Consider the following 26,000-nt stretch of genomic DNA (forward strand, 5'->3'; position numbering starts at 1 on the left):
TAAATTATTCTCAGTGATGTATGAAAATGTAAACACATTCGGTTTCATCTGTTTTGGGTTTTACGTCACATCGACACAGTATAGGTCATATCGCGACTTTCCAGCTTTACTGGTGGAGGAAGACCTCAGGTGCCCTTCCGTGCATTATTTCAGGCACGAACGGGTACCTGAGTAGAACCACCGACGTTCCGTAAGCTAGCTGGATAGCTTCCTCACATGAAAGAATCCAAAGTCTCTGTCGGGATTCGAACCCACAGAGGTGAGGGGCAAGTGGTTTGAAGTCAACGACCTTTACCACTCGGCAACGGACGCCCCATACATTCGGTTCCATAAAACAAGTTGATACATTTTCGAAATCTTACATTCGGTTACATAAAACAAGATTTCGAAGATGTATCAACTTCATCGACAAATGAATTTGGCGTAAGAGATTTTGTGTCAGGATTGGAAAAATTTATATTTCATTGCTTCTTATCCCTTTGTAATATAAGTTTCTGGACATTACTGGAGCTCAAACAAAAAAAAAGAAAAATTGTAACTATTCGAGACTTGCTCTGAAGACAGTCAAAATTGTACTCAAATACATAAGAGAAGTAATAAAATAAAAAATAGAAATCTATGACTTTTAAAAACGATTGGGACTTTCTTAGAACCTTTTTCCAAGACAGTCAAATGACTTTAAACCTTACTACAATACATAAGAGATCTAAAAATATTTAACAAATTAATTATAAAATTTCCGATTTTTGACACCTTTGTTCCCCAAGAGACAAATGACACTAAAATTTCAATACGTTAAGAGATCTAACATTATTTGATACAAAATTTATATAATTTCTAGACAATTTTACTTTCTGAGACCCTTGTTCCCGAAACAGTCAAAAGGCACTTAAATTAGAATAAATGATTGATCAAATAATATTCATAAATAAGATTTATAACAGGAAAATAATAACTGTATCTCAATTCTAACTTCTGGGACCCAGGTTCGTTCCCAAGGATGTGAAAATGGCACTTAAACAATACACATAAGATAAAAAACAGAAAGTCTATAGGAATTTAACTTTAAGAGGTCGTTGTCACCGAGACTTGAAGGTACTGAATCGAATCACCTTTCGGATAGAAAATTACATGAACAGAATATAGGATGGATATATTTACAGAAGCCTATTAAATGATATTTTTTGCATCTAATTAGGTGTCATTTATAACTTCACGATAAATAGAATCTATCAACAATTTTGTACTTAATGTTTGCTGAAATAATCACTTGCCTATGTTAATTTGATGCATATACATGATATATGTTTAAATCAGTAGAAGATTTTTTTACGTACTTGTTTTATAAAACAATTGATGATTCATTTTTTATTACACTGTTAATCAGAGTGCATGTATAATTGTTATGTTTCTGTTGTATTTGGTGATCTCTTCATCGATTTCAGGAAAAGAAGTTGAAAATGAAAATTCAAGTCTTTCAACTGCCTCTCCTACTACCATTAATGGAAACGGTAAGTTTTAACATTTCGGGCTTTTTTAGATTATTTTTGCGATGTATTGACAACAGTGAAATATTGTCATGGAACATAAAATAACAAACCCCTTGTATAAATATATTTATCATATACATTATGAAATTTTATTTTGTTAGGAGAAGAATCTAGTCCCTTGTATTTTATTTTATAAAACACGTATATATAGTGTATGTTCTATAACAAATAGCCTTAAAGACAGATGCATTTTCTTTTAATGTGAACTAGAATTTTTGTGTTAGAAACATTGGTACCATTACGTTTACTGTAAAAGACTAGATTTTGATTACGCCAATACTAGGGATTGAGTGATTTTTCTTTGCATTTTCTGTCATGAATATATCTAATCGAAAAAAGTCTGTATTTTTTTACTTGTAAATTATTGTTTTAATCACTCTCAAAGAAATTCCTTTTTTTAAAGAAGTCGGAACGATTCAAATTTCTAGAAGAAAATGTATTCAAATTAAATATATACTCATCCATTTTTGGTCAAACTGCAAGTGTGTCGCGTTTTGCTTTGATAGTTAAACCAAATATAAAGTCTGCATGTAGTTTTGTGCTGGTATATTTTTTTCATTCTAGCCGAGAGTTCATCTGAAATGTACGTTACCATCGGAGTTTGTGTGTCTGTATTACTGCTTTCTTTGATCATAGTATCGCTGGATTGTTTCTGTAGACACAGGTAAAAATATTATTTAGACTGTAGCTTTTTAAAATGATCACAAGAATATTTAAAGGCACGTTATTCCCCAAAATATAAACATTTTTTCATTCTGTAGAAATAGAAAATATGCGTTTTGTAATGTAGATAATTACGGATTTAGAACAAGTTAGACCTCTTGACACTTCGTAGGATGCCTTTTGTCATGTTTGTGACTTCTGTTTTTTTTTTATTTCTTCTTGACACTTCTTATGATTATTTTTTCATCATGTTTGTGACTTCTTGACACTTCTAATCATGTTTATATTCATGATTATTCCTTCTTGGCACTTCCTACGATTTATATATTCATGTTTGTGACTTCTTGACATGATGACTTTTATTCATGTTCTAAGTTCTTAACATTTCTTTTTTCATGTTTGTGATTTCGTGACAATTTAACGGTGCCATATTTGTGTTTCTGACTTCTTCAAACGTTTTTACGATGTCTTTTCGTGTTTTTGACTTCTTATATTTTTACACGCCTTTTGTATCTTTGTGACTTCTAGTGACTTATGTTAGTGACTTCATTTCACTTCTTTCGATTCTTTTGTCATATTTGTGACTTCTTGACATTTCTAGCGATGTATTTTTAATGTTGTCATGTCTTTAACTTTTAAACGTTCTTTAGGGATTCTTAATTTCTCTCTGTTCTTAATACTACTTCTAACGATACCCTTTTAATGTAAGTATAGCTTCATGCCAATGATATCGATGCTTTTTGAGTTTCTAAGTCTTCTTGATATTTCTTTAGATTTCATTTTCTATGATTGTGACTTCTAAACACTTCTTACCATGCCTTTTACTGATTGTGTCTTACGGTGTCAATTTGAATGTTTATGACTTCTTCACGCTTTTTTATGTTTCTGACTTTTTGACCCTTCTGATGATGTTTTTTTCTCTATATTTGTAACTTACTTCTTTTGAAGCTTATTTCATGTTTGTGACTTCTTGAAACTTCTTATGATGAAGTTTACGTTACTTGTTGCGATGCCTTTTTTCATGTTTGTGACTTTTTGATTGCTCTTTCGATGCGGTTTTTTAAAAATGTTTGTGACTAATTGGCATCTTTTACGATGACATTTTTCATAGGTTTTTTTGTATATAGAAATAGCTTTGGTAATGAAAACGTAGGAGAAATGTAAAAATATTATCTCATCGAATGTTCAATAAATTTTGTAGGGGAAACGTCTGTGTTATTAACAGATGATATTAGAGGATTATCAACTTAAATGACTTTTACGCTCTAAATAGTTGTGCATTTATCAGACATCTTATAACTTATTATACTTATAGAGGTACAAATGTATTTGTTATATGCAATTTCAGACATATCTGATGATAAAATTAAACATTGGGCGTGCTATAACAACATTACCTTGTTTTTTTTCTTAATAAAAACATGTAAATAACTTATGAACAAAATATGCTTTTTATGAACCTGTAAATGTATTTTTGTTGTGACAGAACCGTTCCAAATGTATCGAGTCAAGCGTATTACATATCACCCACATATTCCACAAGAATTAATGAGAATAATGTAACAGTTACGGACAATGATCATAGAGGCGTACAAGATGAAAACAGTGATTTAACAAGTCAACATTATTACGCCACTCCAACAGAAATTCATTATGAACAGAATCAGGAATTGCAAAGCTTCAGGAATGCAACGAGAGAAGCTAACCACAAGGAGGATCATGACACTTCAGAACTAACAAATACAGGCGCATACGAGTCGTTGCAAGAACACAATAAAGAGATGCACAACTATGAAATGCCTACTAATGTGGCGATTCAGACAGGGGCATACGACTCGTTGCAAGAAGACAATACAGAAATGCACAACTATGAAACGCCTACTAATGCTGCGTACCAGACTGTCGATGAGAGCATGATAGATGATCATGAGTATAGCATGCTTCAAAATTAGATTTATGATAATTTTGTGTTGATCATGATGATGTGGTAATGATGATGATATTATAATTATGATGTGGTGATGATGATATAATTATGATACTATTGTGTTGATGATGATGATGATGATGATGATGATGATGATGATAATGATGATGTTGATGATAATATTATCTTGGTGATAATAATGCGATATTGATAATTGATATTGGTAATTTGATGATAGTTATGATGACAAAGATTTATAGAATGTCATTTGGATGCATGTATGTTATGTATGTTATGGCCGTTAAAAGGTATAAAGCTAAAAAAAATCATAGAAAATATTTTTATGAAAAATTATTATCATTATAATTGTATTGTAAACATACTCTCGATTCTCGAAAGAGTTGTAGAATGTCACTGTTATTTATAACACGTGAACATTGTACGTAAACAGAATGAACAAAATATTTCTCGAACAAAATATTACGATGCTAATTGTAAACAGGATTTAAACCATTTTCTTAGCAATGATTGTGTGCATGTGCTATTCGCACTTAAGGTTACATACTTTTATACATGTATTTCTTTCCTACAGGCAGTTAGGTGAAATTTATCCTTAAAATTCAAGCAATATTTTTGCAGCAGATATATAGCTTTATACACATTAATAACATATTCTTTTTTATTATTTTAATCACCATGTGAACCATGTGCATGTAAATACATTACTGTTTAAATGTAGATATTGTAATTCCAAACATTAGATTAGGAATCCTTAATTGATTATTTTTCTACGTTGTTTAAAAGTCCATGTATGCATGCGCCATACCTAAGTTTTCATTTCACTGTCTTTCTATTGTAACTTCTTTGTGTATTTATAGAAAAGGTAGCACAGATAAAAAGTTCGAAGGGCATCTTTCAATAGCCGTTGCTTTTTTTGTTGTTGTAATTCTACATGCATTTTTCTGTTTTGTCAGAACATATTTATTTTTCCTTTAATGGTTCAACATGTTTGTAATTAATTTTTGATGCTATTTTTGATACTCTATGAAAATTTACACAACTCTCTTTTTTAACGTAACATGTGTGTTATTATAATCATGTGTATGTGTTGAAATTGTATATACAAAAACAATATTTATGGATACCACTGGAGACTGGAAATATTTTTCTGATTGTTTTTTACCAAATGATGTAAGTCTGGACTTGTGTACAAAATTTAAATACAGTTCCTCGCCTCGTTTTCAGAATAATCGTTTGTATTGTGCGAATTGACCCAAAAATGAAAAGCGTTGCAACGCTTTTCTCTCAAATCCGGTTTAGAATTGCTCATAAATGTATTTTCTTTTTAATATTGAGTATACTTCATTTTTATCCCTTATAGATTTTTCCATTTTATGTGATTCATTTGATATATTTGTGAAATTTTCAAATTTCATGTTTTTAAGTCTATAGGCTCATTAGGTTATATTTTTCTGGTCCTTCGAGATCATTGATGCCAGCACTATTAAGTGTTGAGAACTGAGTACCGCTTAAGCCGGTGCTAGGGGACGTGAGGAATGTTGCAGTGTTCATTATCCCTCATGAACAGACTCAATCAAAGCGAGTCTGCAATTCTCTTGTAATTTTGTTGTGACTAATGCTTCCGAGGGATCACTTTGTTTCCAGATTTGTTTTTCCTATTTTTTTAAGTTTAATTATTTGCTTGTGAAGGATATAGTGTTAATCACTTGAATGACATATCTCTATCATAGTAAATATACACAAAAATAACAAAAACAAGGATATGTTTTCTTAATGTTGTTTTACTACTGAAATTAAAAATGTAATCAATTTTATAAAGATATGACAAGGATGTCACCTTAAAGTCGTTCACTTGTGCTAAATTTACGTAACAGAGTTATTTTGTCCTTGCAATTTTTTCACTTATCGTCGATGTTTCATATATAGATGATATTGAATGAATATAAGTTCAATACTGACTTTACTTGCGAGCATAATATCATTTTTTTTCAACGAGTTCAATAAGTTCAGGAAAGAACATATACAAATATAATATTATATTTATCATATACCTAAAATAAAGACTGTTTAAAGTGAAAAAAAATCATTTTTCATTTACGCTCCTTTAGTGTAACGCTAACATTTAACGAGTCTTAATACAAGACACTGGATTTGTATAACGCAAATAACATCACGAGAAAATACATGCACGGACATGGAATACCATTTTAACGGAGTCACAAAAGCGGCATGGGTAATACATCGATACATAAATATACATAAATGATCAATGTTTGTCAAAAAATAGTTCTTTAAATAGCGTTGTTTTTTTTACCTGGCAAATAGTATTTATAAGACAGTATAAATAGGAACATTTTCCATTTTAACTGAATTGAAATTAAGACCTATTTTTACAATGAAAACACATAGTTATTTTTAAACATTACTTGTGAATTAGTAGACTCCTTGGTGATAGTCGACAGACTTTGTATAAGTCAGATTGTTACAAAATAAATCAAGCGGCAAGTTACATACACATTCAGCTAACGGACATATGTTAGAAACTAGAAGCTGGTATTCACTTATGAACCGAACAGGGTTCTAATGCCAAATTGGAAAGAGGACAATGGAAAATAAATAACAAAGAAAGACATACATACACAGAAATACAAACAGTCAATTGAATTTATGGCACGTTATACCAAATTGATATAAAAAAAACTTTGTCATTTTTGTTACTGTTTCTCCTGAACACCATACACGTTATCTGTTTTAAACTTTCTAACTTCAGGTCCAAGATGATTATACTCATTATCTTCAAGTTCTTCACCTCGATTGTAGATGTTGTCTGTGTGTCTATCATTGTAACATGTTTTAGTTACCACGATACTTTTACCATACATTTCATCAATCTCATCTTGACTTGTTTCTGCCCGGTTGCTTTTATTAACAGCTTCGGCATGATCATAAGTAGCTTCAGCTTGGAGTTGGTTATAAACATTGTCTACTGAAACTTTTTCATATTGTGTAATATCTTTTGTGGTATCATACGTCAGGTCACCTGCTGCTGTATCATATGATTCATCAATGTTGACATCTTGGTACTCTACTGGTTCAAGAACAAAGTAGTTATTGTTTCCATTATTGTGCTCTGAAACTTCATGGTCATCTTTCTGATCATCGACTGTTGTTTTCGTTTTATTTCCTTTATTCAGAGCATTTCTGTCTTTGTGTTTATTGCTAATGAATATAATACATGTTCATAATAAGAAAACTAAGTCCAAACATGAAAAGATAAAATGGGACTTCTGTAAGCTTTCAATAGTTTCGGCTTTTGGTCTTAAAAGAGATAAGAAATGGATATACTGACAGTAATGTGTGTAGAAACGCAAGTAAATCAAATCGAAACAAGGTAAGGTATTTTACACAAATCTTCAGATTCATATGCAGAATGGTATGAATTTTAAAAAATGTGACTATTTCACAGTAGCAGATCTTAACAAGCAGAATGAAAACTGCATTATAGAATTCATTTAAGTTTTGAATGATCTTAGAATCTTAAAACAGAAAAATAAAAGCGAATGAGCTCGTTCAACTACTTTTTATCATTACTCTAAATTTTGCACGATCAATCAAATGGTAGTCATTTAGATGGATAGTAGAAACGATAAAGCTTTGCTAAACTTCACTGTGAGTTATCTGTTATTGAAACAAGCCAAACTTTTACATTCTAATTGGATATAACTCGAAAAACGATCTCGTTTCCTTGTTTATGTTATCATATTCTAAGATCAAGCCAAATTGAATGTAACTACTTTAATAAAGTTTTTCATTATCCCTAAGTCTATATGAAACTGTACCATTTATACGTCCTAAACAAGCATAAAAACGAAAGTATTCATAACAATTCATAGCCAATTATGTACATGTTTGCATCACATAAAAATTGAATTTCTGATACTAGTAAGCAAATATTTTTCTCGCAAATTCCTATCATTTCAGTTCATTATTAAAGTATTCTTATAACATTTAAATAAATGGTTTACCTTTGCCAACAGAAACATGCCAATGACACAATAATCAAAGACAGCAGAACCAAAGAAACACATACTCCAATAATAACGTATTCACTAAACGGACTCTGTCCTACAATGAAAGACAAAACTAAATTTATAGTAATACAGCTTTGTTGTAAAACCTACTAAATAAATAAAAAGCCATTTCAGTGATATTTTCATTTTGATTGGGTCTTACGTCGCACAAACAAAGTAAAGGTCATATGGCGACCTTTCAGGTTCACTGGTGGAGATTGACCTCAGGTGTCCTTTCGTGCATTATTTCAGGAACGAACGGTCGTTACCTATGTAGAACCATCGACGGAACGTAAGATTGCTGGATAGCATCCTCACATGAAAGAATCCAAAGTTCCTTGCTTGATTCGAAACTACGGCTGTTGAAGTCAATAAATTTACTCGATTACGGACGCCAGCTACACTCTAACTTGCAGTCTGACCTGACCAGATTTTCATACAATGTGATTACTGTTTTTGATCTTGAAATTTGAAAATTTATAGTAATTAGTAACAAAATTCGGGAGACGTTAATTTCAAAATGTATAAAGAACATATGTATTTACGCTCAATTATAGTCAACTTTTTAAACGCTGAATGAACGTACATTTACATAAGCTATAGACGAATAAACATTTGTACTGAATATGAAAACGGTGTGCTTCTTGTCTAAACCATATTTTTCAAGAATCTTGTTTTTCAACTATCGTTATATTGCCAAAAAAGATTTATTTCAAAGAAAAGTGTTAACAGGATGCTTAAACTTTACCGTTTATATTTATGGTAGTGGAAGAGACATTCGAGGGAATGGTTGTGATTGTTTCTGTAGATGACAATGACTTTGTTGAACGAGTTAATTTTTCTTTTTCACCATTTTTCCCTGAAATCAAAATACAATGCAGTAAACAATAATGAAACATTAACCTTTATTTTGTTCTTAAACTGTGAAATAGTGGAGAAAAAACAACAACATAAATAGATGGACAGAATATATCATTGAGATTTAACATTAGATAACTTAGGTGATATGTGATGTTTTATTGTTGAAGAAAATGTACTTAAACATTCGATTTTAGGACTTAAACACTATCATTTATCATCCATTTATTATCAACAGTAAGGAAAATCCTGGAAAATGGGCGATCCCTCGGAAGCAATAACAGCAATAATATAATATGAAAATTGCAAACTCTCTGTGAATGAGTCTGTTCATGACAGATAATGTAAAAGGGCAAAATCTTTTACACCCTCTAGCACCAACTTGAAAGAAAATCAGAAAAAAAGTTTACAGGTAGATTTGAAAAGGTTTCTAAACACGCATTTAGTACGGAAACAAAGCCTTGTTTTGTTTTGTTGTTGTTGTTTTGTTGTTGTTATTATTATTATTATTATTATTTTTATTATTATTATTCATTGAGCAATCTTGGTGGTCAGTAACCAATACATCTTACTATTATATCAACATCTGACCCGCATATTTAACTAAAGTGGTTTATGTTGGTCGTCCAATACAAATAACAAGAAAGTACCATATTAAAATACCATAACTACCATGCTTTCTTAAATAACTGAAATAATTTTAAATAATCTTTGGTAGACGCCCACCGAAGGATTAATTCTGTGAATTAATATCAAAAGAAAAACACTCTGTATGCGATGTGTCATCATTGTCATGTTCAATTTTTATTTCACGAAGTTATGAAATGTCGTCGTTTACCCGCTCCCTGACATGGAACTGTCTTACATTTAGAACCAGAGTTCTCATTAGAATTCCAGAATTAAAAAGAGAATCGCCTTTATAAAATTTTGATTTTGGCCCAGTAGTTTAAAATACGAAGTCGGATAACAAATACATACGCCAACAACTGCGACGTACATATGGAAATCAAAATTGCCGACGGACGCCAACACGTGCGACGAACAAATGGACATCACAATTGTTGACGGACGACCACACGTGCGACGTACAAATTTCAATCACGATTGACGACGGACGCCCACACGTCAACGTACAAATGACCATCACAATTGTCGACAGACGCCCACACCTGCGACGAACAAATGTCAATCACAAGCTTACCACAAGCACTGTGTTCTCAGAACAGCTGAAGAAAACATAATTAATTGAGACAGACGTTTTTTTGGTTTAACTTAATATAATTATTTGCACTTAAATAAGATACGTTAAATCTAATTTGTACCGTCATCACAGAGTCTTCTATGGTTGAAATTTATTTCTGTAAATTGCAATTTCACTCCGTCTTCAACATTTCCAGTTAAGTAACCATAAAAATTTTTATCCTCACGTCGTTCAGCTGAAAAATGTAAGGCACAGTTATTTCTTTAAAGTATATCTGTCAAATGATTAACAGAATTATATGTACATTTAGTTAGTTCATAAGTGCCAACAAATATACTTTGTTCATTTCACCATTATTGTTCTAAACAAATGCAAAATGAGCATAGAACTAATAATTATATAAATGATTAACTTTTATAAAATTAAATATAACAGTTTCTTCGCTTGTTTTTCTCATAAAAAATGAAATTAAAAGAAAATAATATATTAAAATAACTGTTCATAATACGTTTCATTCTTAGTTTTAAACTTCTATTGGATATTATTTTGGAAAAAAAAGGTTTTTTTATCAAAGTTGTAATAAAAAAGTTTTATCACCAGGAATGTATGAATCATATTTGTAAACTATTTTTGTTTTAAACATCCCAGTCCACAGTTGAGACCCGTCGTGTCGATGTACATCCTTTGCATTTGAATAATCTGTTGGAAACATTTTATTTGTAAAACAAACATTCGCTGCATCAATCCATGTCAAGTATTGTTGACTTGCATGTGTTAGGTTTAATGTTTGGACACTACCTCCTATTCAATAGATGAAAAAGAAAATAAATTAAGCGAAAGATATGTGTAAGTTCATTCAGCAAATGATTATTCAATTCAATTTTCGGACAACAAAATAAAAATATGAAATAATAATAAAAACCAAAACATTTTAGGCACCTTTGCCGGTCAAAATTAATTTGCAACAAATTTAAAGTCAATCTAATAGCTTTCTTTGGTCAACATTTAAAGTACCTCATAATTTTGCAGCAAGTAGTGTACATTCAACTATACAAATAATAATATAAAAAATTGGAATCAATACCCAATTTACTCATCTTTTATAATTTGCTAAATAACTACAACAGAAACTTTATTTCCAGTTGAGGTCTCTTGTAAAATTTCGTTTCGAACAAATAAAGAAAGAAAATTCAATACTTTTTTAAATATATATAATTTGTTTTTGGATAAATATTTAGCAAATATATCAAGAGAAAGACTGATAATTGTTTTCTATATCCCCATGATAAATACAAGCATTCTGACATTTTTAAAGCTGGAACATAAAGCTGAAGTAATACATTTCTAAGTTTTATCCAATTATGTTATCATTAATATTGAGTATGTTTGTTTATATATATGTATACTATTGCAAAATTTGGTCAAATGCGTTTACAACATTGACGGTTTGTTCATATTTCAAAGGTAAAAAAACTTAAACACAATGATTTTTTTATAACGATTCAATGTATACTTAACATTTGCACACATTGGTACTAAGGCATGGGTACATTTAACCCAAATAAAGCTTTTCGTAACGGTAGGATTCAACGATAGACAGTTATGTTCCTTTCCCTTTGCATTGAGTATTGCACTAGCTGTAACTGAAATAAACCAATATTCCAACATAATTTTAAATTCTAAGTGTCTCATCGTATGTAACTGTCCAGGCCACAGGCACGAGTATCGGACCTGGGAAGAAAAAATATGACCAGATTGATAAAAAAAATATGTGTTCATCTTAAAAGTGTCAAAAAAAACCCAAAAAATTTAAATAATGACCCTCTTTAAAAATATACTATAAGTTAAGAGAAGGCCGGAAACTCCAGATTCAAGCCTACGAGCAAGGGATTCATTTCCCGGGCCGTTGTGAAAACAATTGGCCAGAGAATTAAATAAAACTTTTATCACTATTTCACGTTTATATTAATATTTTCAAAATGAGACCAACCCCAAGTCTCTAGCCCTTCCCGTTCATGAAATATCTATCAGGAAACGAGCGAATTCGTGCTAAAAATCCTTGGTAGACAGACTTGCGGCACAACAATTCGGTACATAAACATAGACTAATACATGTATGTCAGCTGAGTACGGGTCAAAATCACTTGAATTTACTAAATAATATTACTAAATACATTAAGTTGGACCACTCACAACCGTCAGTAGCATCTGATACACGCAAAATTCGAATTTCAAACCTTTTCACGGTCTTTACATTCCTTTCTACGCCATTGTCAATCAGCTGTTCGATATTTTGTAACGAGTCTTCTGATTGGCCAATAGCAACGAAAACCGCAACGTTTCACACAAGGATGCCTAATGGCATAGAAAGCGATTGAAAGACCGTGTAAATGTTTGAAACTCGAATCTCGTGTGTATTAGATGCTCCTGACAATTGTGAGTGGTCCAACTTAATGTATTTAGTAATATTATTTAGTAAATTCAAATGATTTTGACCCGTACTCAGCTGACATACATGTATTAGTCTATGTTTACGTACCGAATTGTTGTGCCGCAATTCTGTGTACCAAGGATTTTTAGCACGAATTCGCTCGTTTCCTGATAGATATTTCATGAACGGGAAGGGCTAGAGACTTGGGGTTGGTCTCATTTTGAAGCTTAATATAAACGTGAAATAGTGATAAAAGTTTTATTTAATTCTCTGGCCAATTGTTTTCACAACGGCCCGGGAAATGAATCACTTGCTCGTAGGCTCGAATCTGGAGTTTCCGGCCTTCTCTGAACTTATAGTATATTTTTAAAGGGGGTCATTATTTAAATTCTTTGGGTTTTTTTTGACACTTTTAAGATGAACACAGATTTTTTTTATCAATCTGGTCATATTTTTTCTTCCCAGGTCCGATACTCGTGCCTGTGGTCCAGGCTTGGAGTCGTAGATTAGCAGTAATATAAACAAGAGAAGCTGGGACACGTAATAATATCTCCAGCTAGCGTACGGAACATCGATGGTGCTGGTCAGGCGCCCTTTCAAGCCCGAAATAATGCACGGAAGGGTACCTGAGATTTTTCAACACCAGTCAAGCTGGAGCGTATATGGCCTATACTGTGTCGGTGTGACGTATAACCGAATCATAACAAACAAAAACAAACATGATTATAGATGATGATATCGTGTCAATGACATTCAACGTAACGTGTTTGTAATAAAGCCCTGATGAATATTTACTTCATTCGTAGCCGAATGTGTGTATGCATAATAACTAAACCGGTACAAATATAGAGAAATTCTTATATTGCGACTAAAGACGCCCTGTTAACCTCTGAATATCGTGTAATGCATTGGTAGAGAGCCTTTATTAAACTTGATGGACCATACTTATCTGTAAATTATATTTCTAAACATTACTATGATACATCTCGGTGACATGGAATAATATTAAGTAATGCCGTAGATATATCGAAGTAACTTACCACTTGGGTTCATTTTGTAAATTGATAGGAAAGCATATTGCATTGACGTACTATCATAACCGCACGAAACAATAGGGCGGTTACATTTGTGAGTACAGTCTGTATGTGTAGGATTTCTTAGCATTATGTCTGAACCCAAACAGTAACACTGAAATGCAAAGCAAGCATGGTAAAAATGTGACTGACAAAAGTCAGAATTATAACATTTTTTGTCGTTAACTTTTATTGTTGGTTTTACAAATATATATTGGATAAGTGAAACATTTTCAATAAAGGTAATAGACATGCACAATACCTTAGACATGCATGGAACTAATTTGGCATGAAATCTGTTGCCTTTTCCTAGCTTTGCTTTTTGTTTAATAATGGTGCACTCCACATTGTTAATAGGTGGTGTATATCGGTCATAGACTGATCAAAGACTGGCCATTTACTTCAAAATATACTTTTTCTTTCATAAGATATTATTATATACAGTGTAACTTTGTCCCAATTAAAAAACTGTATTTAAATTAATTCTAAAAAAAGTGGATCAAAAATAAAAAAAAATGTCAAGAGATTTCAATTTGTTTAACTTCTGTATTAACATTGCATTTAATCAACAATAACACTATATTATCAACAACTTTTCGTTAACTGTCATGAACAACTCGATAAACATAATTACTTTTGTTGCATTGTATTCAGTTCAGAAAATCTCTAACACAGAAAGACCTTTCTAACGTATACTTCCACAACCATCCCAATAACTATATGAAAGATATATACATTTTATACATGTCTAAACATATGAAATTGCTTGAAAGCAATATAAATTATAACAAAATTTACCTTTGTGTTTGTTATTCCAACTATAGTGTGATCACCACATCCTGGAAAACAATGTCCAGGTTCACCATTTATTTCAACAAAGGGGTGTTGTTCGTTGTTTATGACAATGCTTTCCATCGATACACATCCTAAATATATAACATATCGCTAATAAACAGAAGATTTATTGTAAAGTGATACGATAAGAGTAAATGTAAAATAAAAAAAGTATTATAATTGTATATTTAATCTATGTACATGTAGATTACCGGATTATATATCTGGCGTAGTCAAAAGAAAAATCTCCTCAATTGTTTAACCCATTACCAGATATCCAGATATACACGCCTTTTAACGCCTTTTTCACCCCCCCCCCTTTCGTTGTCTCAAATGGTGAAAAAATGTCTTATTTAGGCCCCCACACTTGTTTTTGTTTGAGACATGCCCCCTATCTAAAAGATACATCAGTGGGTTGCTACAAGGGGGGTGTGCCCCCTTCTGTTTGATAGTATGAAGGGGGCGGCATCATCGCCAAGAAAATTTTATTTTGGTCTTGTCAGAGGCTTAGAATGACCCAGATCGATCATGAAGTATTGTGTAACCAACGCTGAAAAGCATTTGACCCTATCTCAATCCATTCAGAAGTTGCAGTACTTTGAAATCAATTTTGATAGGAAAAAAATCAACAAAAATTGATTTTTGACAATTTTTAGATGTCCCCTCTTTGTCATGGTAACAGGAAATTTAAGACTGAGCATGTTGTTATAAAGGTAATTGTCCAATAAACATTTGTACCAAGTTTGATTAGTATTGAAGCTGTTTTGCTGTTTTTATAGTTTTATAGCCATTTGAAGTTGGAACGGAAGACTTTTCACTGAAAACAGTCCTTTTTCACAAAATGCTCATGCAGAAAAGGGTTTCCGCATTATCTTCTATTTATGATTGAAATATTTGTTATACAAATTGTAAATTTTTTTCAGAATTTAACAGTGTCTTTTATGTACCAGCCAGTGTATAACCAGAATTTCTTTTACAATTTATGCGATATTGCATGTTCCAGGATTTATAATGGGAAGTTTAGTTTGAAGCAGTATGGTCTGCCGAGCCATATTACACATCCATTTATTCATTCATTAATATGATAAATTTCCAAACAAGAATAGTGCATGTAATGAACAGGTTCAATTTTCCCCTAAAGAATTTACTGAGAAAAAAGTTTGACTGAGTAGTTGATAAATGGTATACTCTGAGATACGGCATAATCATATGAACTAATTTTTTATGATAGCAGCAAAGCCAATCAAGAATACATTAATTTTCTTTGTTTATATATTCGTTATTAAAGTGCAAATATTATTTCCCATAGAAGCAAAGTCATTCATGACATCGTTATTGTAATTGCAAAATTGGTTGGCTTTTGGCTAACAGCATCATGAAAAAATTGGTTTTAACTTTTCGTACTTACCTTAACTGCTTATATTTTTCATTTTGACTTTTTATAAGAAGCATTATCACCACCACCACCACCACCACCACCACCACCACCACCATTATTATTATTTTTATTATTATTATTATTGTTATTATTATTATTATAATAATTATTATTATTATTAGTTGTTGTAGTAGTAGTAGTACATTGTACTAGTTTTATTATTATTATTGTTATTATTGTTATTATTACATTTGTATTATTATTATTATTATTATTATTATTATTATCATCATATTAGACTATCATTAATAATTATATATTGGCAACTCTCGTAAGTGATTTTATGCTCGTTTTTTTTCACTGCCAGCCATATTCAGTCAAATTAGTAATATATTTCAAAAGATTGACTATCATAAGGCTGATTGGCCAATAATGTACTATGAAAATGTTTATTATACATTGAGAAAACGACCTATATTATAAAAATCTGCTCAACTTTCTTGAAGAATTTCTAAAATTACTGACATATTATGAAGGATATGTTTAGAATTTTCCGTTGGTCACATGGATTATTAACTATCTTTCTTAGAAAATATAAGATTGAACACAACTGTGGCAATATATTTAGTAATTTTGATTTTTACCTGGTCACTGACCATTTACACTTTGGATGGCCATTGCTTTTGTCACTTTTGGGTATATTGCCCACATGTAGTGTGTAATAAAATCTTTTATTATATAACGAGAAACTCGTTTATGTACGTGTTTTGTTACAAATATATATTTCTTCTTCAAAATTATACATTGCTAAGTAATATTTTCAGTACTTGGTTATAATATAAACATTTACTAAATGACATATATAAATTATTTTTACTTACCTATATACTCAAATACTCTCACTACCTGGTAATAACCGACCCATACTTTGTCATTGAACGGCAAATCTACATCAAGACTTTCATCAAGGTAATAATTCATGTCAGTACCAACTTTTACTTTTGGTGTGGCTGGAATACAACCATTATTGTAACCTGACCAGACAGAGGTGTCAGTAGGTATGTAGAACGTACCTTTATAATGTAGAAACAAATATACCTATAATATACTTATATTTCCATAGTTTATCTTAAATTGGAGGAAAAAAACAAGATGTTAGGGTAAAATCACCTTCAACATATTCTGTTTCGGTAATTTCCTATACATTCTTTTTATGATTACAGCTGTAAAGAACTGACCTTATCTTTTTAAACACAATATCAACAACATACAACCATACATTATACTAGCAATAACTGAAAAAAATGGCAAAAATCAATAAACACAGCAAAATCACTAATAATAACCTTATTCAAATCAAATTAAGATGAAGAGGTTTCATTTTGAAAATGGCCCCTTTATACCCGCCTTTTTTAAGAAATTGTCCCTCTCTTTTAACTAATGAGACCCCAGAACAATTTTTGTCTCGTGTACTCATTGCCATAAAAAGCGGTTGTTTTATCTTACTATTAACATAAATTTATTAGAGATAATGCACTTTGACAAGCTTTGTACTGAAAACAAATTTATGGAAAGTAAGAAACTTAGTGTATGACAAACGTGACGCAATGCAAATTTGTTGATTTGCGCATGTTAACAAAGATATACAAAACATAAATGTTACTAAAATAACTCCCTTAATTGTTATCTAAAAACAGGTTGCAAAAAACATATATAACTTGAGATACAGATACTATTAATGAATTAATTAAAGTACATAACATTAATATCATTACCTTTACAACATGACACTGACAACAGAACGAAGAATGATAAAGTTCCTACCATATTGTATTGTCTAATTTTCTTTTAAATTTTCATTTATATCATCAAGTCAGTTAAACGTATACTCTAAACATATCTTTATTTGATTAACTGATGAAACGGATGTTATATACATCATTAATTAATTACTCCTTACGAACATAGTTGAACAGTTGCTTTTTAAACCACTTTACAACCGACATCTTTACTTCCTGATATAAACATTTGATATTAACATGTCCCTTGAAACAATATTTAATTTATCCCTTCACTACGTGTAAATTGCTACGTAATTATTGAAGCGATCTTAAACGTGCATTGTTGCATCAGGCATTTGATCAAAACAACAACACAAATAACAAAAACCACAAAAACATTTATGTGTGTAATATGCTAATTTTCTAATAAATTAATAAGAATTGAAATAACACTGATACAATTTATATAACGCACTCATTACATATTTTTAACGTTTTATTCAGATATAATTATTCCGCCATAGCGGTTAAGTTCACTCAATCGTACCCTCACCATTGTGAAGTCTTGGTTTTATATGAACTCTACTGAGGTCAACTGATGTTTCTTCACGTTTATTTTCCCTCATCCTAAACTGAATTTGCAAGAGAGACAATCCAATAATAGGAAGGTGTATGTCCAAAGCAAAAATGACATTTACACAAGGTTAAAATTTATTTGCTTGCATGAATTTTTTTATATCACATTGTACTTCAATATGCAGTATATTTTAAAATTAGAAAAAAGTCATTGGCCCCGAAAGAACACCTGCTTTACGAACGGCTTATTAATGGTTTATTAACTTGCTTGTTAACAGTAGTATCTTTGTTATGCTATTAATTAAATTGCGATTTTAATTGGGCTCAACACTTAAATATTTGCCAAATTAAACTCAGAAGCAAGTGCAATGAAACATTATTGAATAGACAGAGAAAGATGTACTATAAATGTTATTGAAAATGAAACCAATTTTTTACTCGCTGTCCTTCATAACCAATCTTAAAACTACGGAATGCCGTTAGGGCCATCGCCTGTGAATGTGTTGATCTGAAACGCGATAGTCGAAAGTACGATGATGAAAACGCGAAATCACGAAACTACGATGGTGAAAACGCGATACTACGATGATGAAATCACGAAACTACGATGATGAAAACGCGATAGTACGATGATGAAAACACGACAGTACGATAGTGAAAACGCAATAGTACGATGATGAAAACACGACAGTACGATGATGAAAACGCGAAAGTACGATGATGAAAACGCGATAGTACGATGATGAAAACGCGACAATACGATACTACGATGATGAAAACGCGATGAACTATCGTGTTTTCACCATCGTGCTGTCGCGTTTTCACCATCGTAGTTTCGTGATTTCGCGTTTTCATCATCGTACTGTCGAGTATCGTGTTTCAGATCAAACCATTCATAGGCGATGGCCCTAACGGCATTCCGGAATGCCGTTAGGGCCATCGCCTATGAATGTGTTGATCTGAAACGCGATAGTCGAAAGTACGATGGTGAAAACGCGAAATCACGAAACTACGATGGTGAAAACGCGATACTACGATGATGAAATCACGAAACTACGATGATGAAAACGCGATAGTACGATGATGAAAACACGACAGTACGATAGTGAAAACGCGATAGTACGATGATGAAAACACGACAGTACGATGATGAAAACGCGATAGTACGATGGTGAAAACGCGATAGTACGATGATGAAAACACAACAGTACGATGATGGAAACGCGAAATCACGATATTACGATTGTGAAAACGCGAAAGTACGATGATGAAAACACGATAGTTTATCGTATTATCATCATTGTACTGTCGTATTATCGTGTTTTCGTTATCGTACTGTCGTGTTTTTATCATCGTACTGTCGCGTTTTCACCATCGTAGTTTCGTGATTTCGCGTTTTCATCATCGTACTGTCGAGTATCGCGTTTTAGATCAAACCATTCATAGGCGATGTCCCTAACGGCATTCCGTATAAAACCGCATTTTTGCCGATGGACAACTCTTCAGAAAGGGAAACTTTTATGTCGTCAGTAAATGTAAAAAGGACTTAAAATTTGTTGGAATATTTATATTTTCAATTAAATAATTATTTAAGAAACTTTGCCAAACTTGTATATTATTAAATCTACATAAAGGCATAATTTTAACAGCTTCTCTTAAAACATTTGTTTGATTGTATAATGAACAATTGGTTGTACAAATGTCTTACACTTTTGCTATATTTTGTTTCAATGATTATAACGCGAAATGTAGTTTAATGCCGAATGAAATCTTGAAATGAACTGCATTGCACACGGCTTCTGTGCTTGTTTATTCAAAATTTAATCTTCCATTTCATGCCATCGGTTATTAAATACATCGAATTCTGTGTTTGATTCAATATCGCCTAATTAACTATTTTCTTATAACTAAATTAATGAATTAATTAGTTTTAATTGTTTCTTTTTATTTAAATCTTTTCATATCTTTAGGTTCACAATTTTAACAAAATCTAGTTATATTGTATTGTTTTAGGAGCTATGCAGCAATACATGTGCATAAAACCAAATAATAATCAATGAAGGAATGATAATATAAATTAATGTCATTCTTTAAGGGATTTATTTTTTCTATGCATTGCCATTAACAATTGTTTGCAGTAAAAAGCGATACAATTTGGATTGGAAATTTAATTATTAACCCATTACGCGATATACACGCCTTTTTGTAGTATAATAGCAATTCGAACTTGTAACGGGGGACTTTTCAAATTATCTCAATACGGATTCGTTTGGGAGGATTTATTAGTTAGCTTTTGAATATAGCTTTTGAATATAAAACAACCTATTCATTATATTAAATAAAATGTTGACGATCCTAAACATTGAAAAGAATTTCTTGATGCGGTAATTCATATATTTTGTGAGGTTAAATAATAACTGTTTGTCAATTTACGAAATAGAAAAAGTTAAAACAATAATGTTCAAACTAATATAATGCCATAATGCCGTGTCTTTCTATAAGATCCATTATTATATATACTTTCGTTGTTCACTAAATGGGAACTTGTAACCCAGGATCTCGTGACGTAGAACACATGCACCATCAGTTACAATTTCTGATTGGCTATCGAAATTTGTTTGCTGGTTCCATGTTAAAGTCGTTTAAGACCCCTTAAATAAAAACCCTGTATAAAGATTATATGTGAACATTAAAGGTCTTTTGGTAGGGGCTTTGGACAATTATATAGGGTGTAGGAAACCCTAACCCTGAGATTATATGTGACCATTTAAGGTCTTTGGGTAGGGGCCTTTGGGAATTATAGGGTGTAGGAAACCAGTTGGTTGGAACATATATTACTGGGCCTTCAGGCGCAGGACTTTCACAAGTTTAAAATGCGGGAAACGACTTGCGCCGGTAGTCCTTAAACATGTTACTGGGCCTTCAGGCGCAGGACTTTCACAAGTTTAAATTGTGGGAAAGCACTTGCGCCGGTAGTCCTTTAAAATATTACCGGGTCTTCAGACGCAGGACTGTCACGAGTTTAAACTTTTGGGGACTTTCTTCTACAACATTGCGGACTTTATCTACTGTAAGGACTCTGGGAAAGTACTTGAACGACTTAAGAGGGACTGCATGCAATAGTTGATGGACTGTGCCGACTTTAAAGACCTTTGTCCACATTGGAAAGGACTTTAAAGAGAATAGAAGGACATTGGTGGACTTTTGGGGTCTTTCGTCTACAACATAGCGGCCTTTATCTACGGTAAGTACTCTGGGAAAGGACATAAATGACGTAAGAGGGACTGCATACAACAGTTGATGGACTTTGCCGACTTTAAAGAACTTTGTCCACATTGGAAAGGACTTTAAAGAGAAAAGAAGGGCATTGGTGGACTTTTGGGGACTTTCGTCTACAACATAGCGGACTTTATCGACGGTAAGGACTCTGGGAAAGGACTTAAATGACGTAAGAGGGACTGCATGCAACAGTTGATGGACTGTTGCGACTTTAAAGAACTTTGTCCACATTGGAAAGGACTTTGAAGAGAATAGGACATTGGTGGACTTTTGGGGACTTTCGTTTACAACATAACAGACTTTATCGACGGTAAGGACTATGGGAAAGGACGTAAACGACGTAAGAGGGAATGCATGCAACAGTTGATGGACTGTGCCGACTTTAAAAAGAACATTTACGATACTAAAGGGACTTTTGCTAGCAATTAAAGAACTTTGTCCACATTGGAAAGGACTTTAAGGAGAATAAAAATAGGAACATTGGTACCCAAACGGGACTTTTGGTAACAAAGTACTTTGTACAAGGAGTCTTCTGTAAAGGGTGTTTAACGACAAAATTATTTTTCTTGTCGGGAAATTATTTGTAAGAATCTCTCGAATGGACATTTCTAGACAAGGTCTTCAGCAGCCAGTAGCTGGATACGGGTCATTGCGCTCAAGGTCCGAAAAAAGTTCAAATCTTAAAAATCGCCTCATCTAAGGACCCTTATGGACACTTGAGAGCAGAAGGGTTAGGTTATGGTTAGGGTACGAGTTAAGCTGTCGTTATAGACTTCTCGTTACATGTAGCCAATAGTCTGCAGTGAACGTGCTGTACCTGAGTGATCTTTGCCTTTTCAGGAGGGAAAATGTTCGGTTTTATGAGGCTTTTTGTTCAAAAACTTTGTTCCCCAAAAAAAACTCGAGACCCTTATTTTTAAAGTAAAAACCCTTAGAGCCCTGAAACAATTGGCTCCACAATAGCGGTTTCGGCATCTTATCAAACAGTCTGTACACTCTTGCCCTAATTGGTACAAAAATTCAAAGTTAAAATTTGCTTATACAAGGGTAAATTCAAAATGAATCAGGGACTTTGTCAGACAACTACAATTTCATAGGGACTTTGTGGGACAAAAAAACACATAAATGTGGTCATAGGTCATGACCTTGACCATTAACGACACTTCCGGTTCATATTTGAGTCAGAAAATTGATTGTTTTTAATACATTAAAAACCCTAAGCGATTAAAGAGAACAAGACAAAAAGTTCCAGAATATTTTTTCTACCAAAATTTCGCATTTTTTGAAAAAGTAATGGACTGAGAGATTCTCCAAACCTTTAGGGTTTGGCTATAAAGAGTGCACTTTAAAAATGGACGTGACCTGCCGAGTCGAAAAAAAAAGTAATAAACAGATGTAAGAGTTATGGCACTTGAAAGTTTTGATGGCCGGCAAAGTTCATCGTCAAGTCCTCATAACGGCGGTTCGGGCTTGCAATAAACAATAAACTTTTGCTTGCAACTGATTTTCAATAGTTATAAACAGTTAGTAGTGCATGTGTACTCAATAGATATTAAATAATGATCAATATTAAATTAAATTGCCACTTATGGAAAATTCTCTAGGTTGACTTTCGACATGGCGACATTTACGTCAGCGCTGTTTGATTAAATATTCGAATTATTAACATATTGATAAATATAAATGCCCAATATTTAATTACCGCAATCCGTTGAGCAGTCATGCTAATGAAATTGCTGTTTGAACTGTTTAAATGTAGACATTGTAGGGTTTATTACACAGCATATTAAATGCCAAAGGACAGAATTGTAAAAAATTCTTCATTTTCACAATCATTAATAAACTTTCGGTGTGTCTCCTTACTTTTGTTTACATCTGTTTTATTCAAATACAAATTTCTGGCATTCATTTGTTTATGAAAAAATAGCGAGATAAAGAATCATTAAGTAAGTCCAAAATGGCAAAATTGAAAATTTGATTGACCCTATTCATGGACGGTACTATAAAGTGCAAGCCGCCGTCCACGCCCCCTAGCACCGGTTTTAGAAGAATTTAACTTTTAACAAGAAATATCAAAATTTTGAGTAAAAAGAAAAATCCGAGTATGTGTTCGTACGGAGGTTATCATGGAACCTTCAATGTGACACGTTCGTGACATTCCATGAAAAGCGGCGTATGATCCCCAAGTAAAAGAATGTGTGCGTGTGTGATTTGTTTGTTTGTTTGTTTTAGAATTGTTACGAGAAATTTGAGGAATATCTACAGTACTATGAGATTTTAATGAGTTGTTCCAGTCTAGCAACTGTGGTGTTTCAGGTAAATATTTTCGTTGAAAACTAATCGTTCTATTAGATCAGAATAATATTGGTATTTAACTCTTTACCACATATATACGCGAAACAACGCACTTTCGACCCCCCCCCCTTTTTTAGGCCTCAAATAGTGAAAAAATGTCCTATTTGGGCCCCAAACATAAGTTTTCGTTTGAGAAATGTTGCGTAAAAAATTGAGCACTTTTTCGGCGCCGCCCCCCATCCAAAAGATACATCAGGGGGTTGCCAGAAGGGGAATGTGCCCCCTTCTGTTATGTGGGTTTGAAGGGGGGCGGAGTCCCCCTCATCGCCAAGAAAATTTTGGACTTGTGAGAGGCTAAAAATGACTCCAGGTCGATCATAATGTAACGTTTAACCAACGCTGAAAAGCCTTTGACTCTATCTCAATCCCTTGAGCAGTTGCAGCACTTTGAAATAAATTTTGATGGAAAAAATCGAGGCAAAATAGTGATTTTTGGCAATTTTGAGATGTCCCCTCGTTGCCATGGTAAGAGGAAATTTAAAACTGAGCATGTCGTTACAAAGCAATGGTCCAGTCAACATTTGTGCCAAGTTTGATTAGTATTGAAGCATTTTTCATAGTTTCATAGCAGTTTGAACTTGTAACAGGAGGCTTTTCAGTGAAAACGGCCATTTTTCACAATATGCTCATGGGGGAAAGGGTTAAGATAATTAAAATATAATTTTCATTTTAAAGATATCATTATTTGTAGGTTCCTATAGTTTTTTCTACAATTTTATACTTAATAGATTTTAAAGGAATCACCCCGTCCCTGCTTTGCCTTGTGCCCTGTCCTACTTTTTTTGTGTTCTGCTGGGCTCCTTGCCTGGTCCTGTGTTCCTTGGTCGTGTTGAGGTTGCGTTCATTGAACGCTGCCCTTCCTTGATGATCTTGTTTTTCATATTTAATAATTATATTTATATATTTAATGAATTTTATTATATGAAACAGGTTCAGTGTTTAACTGTTTTATCTTCGTTTGTAATGACTTAACCATTTTTATTTGTTTTGTCATTGTTTATCATGTGCCATTTCTTATTCGTGACATATTGTTATTTCATTCATTTTATTATTATGATATTAGGCACAATTTGCTTCTTCCTACATGTGTATCATATAATAATTTAGTTTTCATTGCTTTATTTTCTATGACCATCCTCATTTCAGTCATTTTAATGAAACCGAAATGCATTATTTTTACTTGCAGTGTTTGACCCTGACAATACTGGTCGTAATTTCCGTGGAAATGAAGCGAAAGAGAAATAAGAGGTTATGCCGATGGAATAAAAACTCTTTATCAGCATAAAATAATAATAAAACAGAAATTAAAATTAAAATATGTACATTGTACATGGAAATATATACTTTTTTTAAATGAGATATAAATCATCTTGCGTTTTTTTCAAATAATAATCAAAGCATATAATAATAAAACGTTAACACATTGTGTAAAGTAGGAATTGACATGTACTCTGAATCAGAAATGTTTAAGAAGACGAAAATGTTGCACTTATCGGTAGAATCGTGTTCTTTAGGTTTTAATTGTTGTTCATAGTGGAATAATTTATCTGTTCGACGTTAAGTTATTGAATTCATCGATAGCTGGTCTATATAAATAAGTCAAAGCCTTAAAAACACTTTTGATGACAAGATTTGTTTGTTACTCTTGATCAAATAGACGCTTATTAGAGGCCGCGGCCTCTAGTAGATATGCATTTGTCCATACAGAAATAGGGAAAAATTTTAGACCTGATTTTGTGTATATATTTGTTTTGTTCTAACAAAATCATACTGTTTTCAAATTTTCTAATAAACATAGCTTTTCTGATGTACAACATATCACAGAGCTTTAAGGGATTAGAATAAACGTTTAACTGAAGTGATAGTGCCATCTTTGTATATCATATTCTTTTTATCATTATCTAATTTTATCTACATAAGAAATAACGTGCCAATGAGCCAGTCTATAGACCTTTTTTACAATACGATTTTCCATAGCAACGAATGTTGCATTTCGCGCATGC

At 32.4% G+C, this 26,000-nt stretch overlaps 1 protein-coding gene across 3 annotated transcripts in view; it reads right to left on the minus strand.

The window, feature by feature from the left end:
- Positions 1-5,924: 5,924 nt before the first annotated feature.
- LOC132717426 (uncharacterized) overlaps positions 5,925-26,000 on the minus strand; it is a 54,964-nt gene continuing 34,888 nt past the window's right edge. For 2 of the 3 annotated variants that reach the window (XM_060700893.1, XM_060700892.1), the window contains exons 3-9: positions 14,593-14,720; positions 13,762-13,909; positions 10,888-11,933; positions 10,412-10,525; positions 8,980-9,090; positions 8,187-8,286; positions 5,925-7,380 (exon numbers count right to left, since the gene is read on the minus strand). In XM_060700893.1, the coding sequence (XP_060556876.1) occupies positions 6,876-7,380; positions 8,187-8,286; positions 8,980-9,090; positions 10,412-10,525; positions 10,888-11,002 (945 nt within the window). In that variant the 5' untranslated portion in view covers positions 11,003-11,933; positions 13,762-13,909; positions 14,593-14,720 and the 3' untranslated portion in view covers positions 5,925-6,875. The remainder of the gene's footprint in view (positions 7,381-8,186; positions 8,287-8,979; positions 9,091-10,411; positions 10,526-10,887; positions 11,934-13,761; positions 13,910-14,592; positions 14,721-26,000) is intronic. The other variant, XM_060700894.1, reaches the window with a different exon arrangement.

Source organism: Ruditapes philippinarum, unplaced genomic scaffold, assembly GCF_026571515.1.
Source record: "Ruditapes philippinarum isolate M1 unplaced genomic scaffold, ASM2657151v2 ctg875_1_1_1_1, whole genome shotgun sequence".
Classification (NCBI taxonomy): domain Eukaryota; kingdom Metazoa; phylum Mollusca; class Bivalvia; order Venerida; family Veneridae; genus Ruditapes; species Ruditapes philippinarum.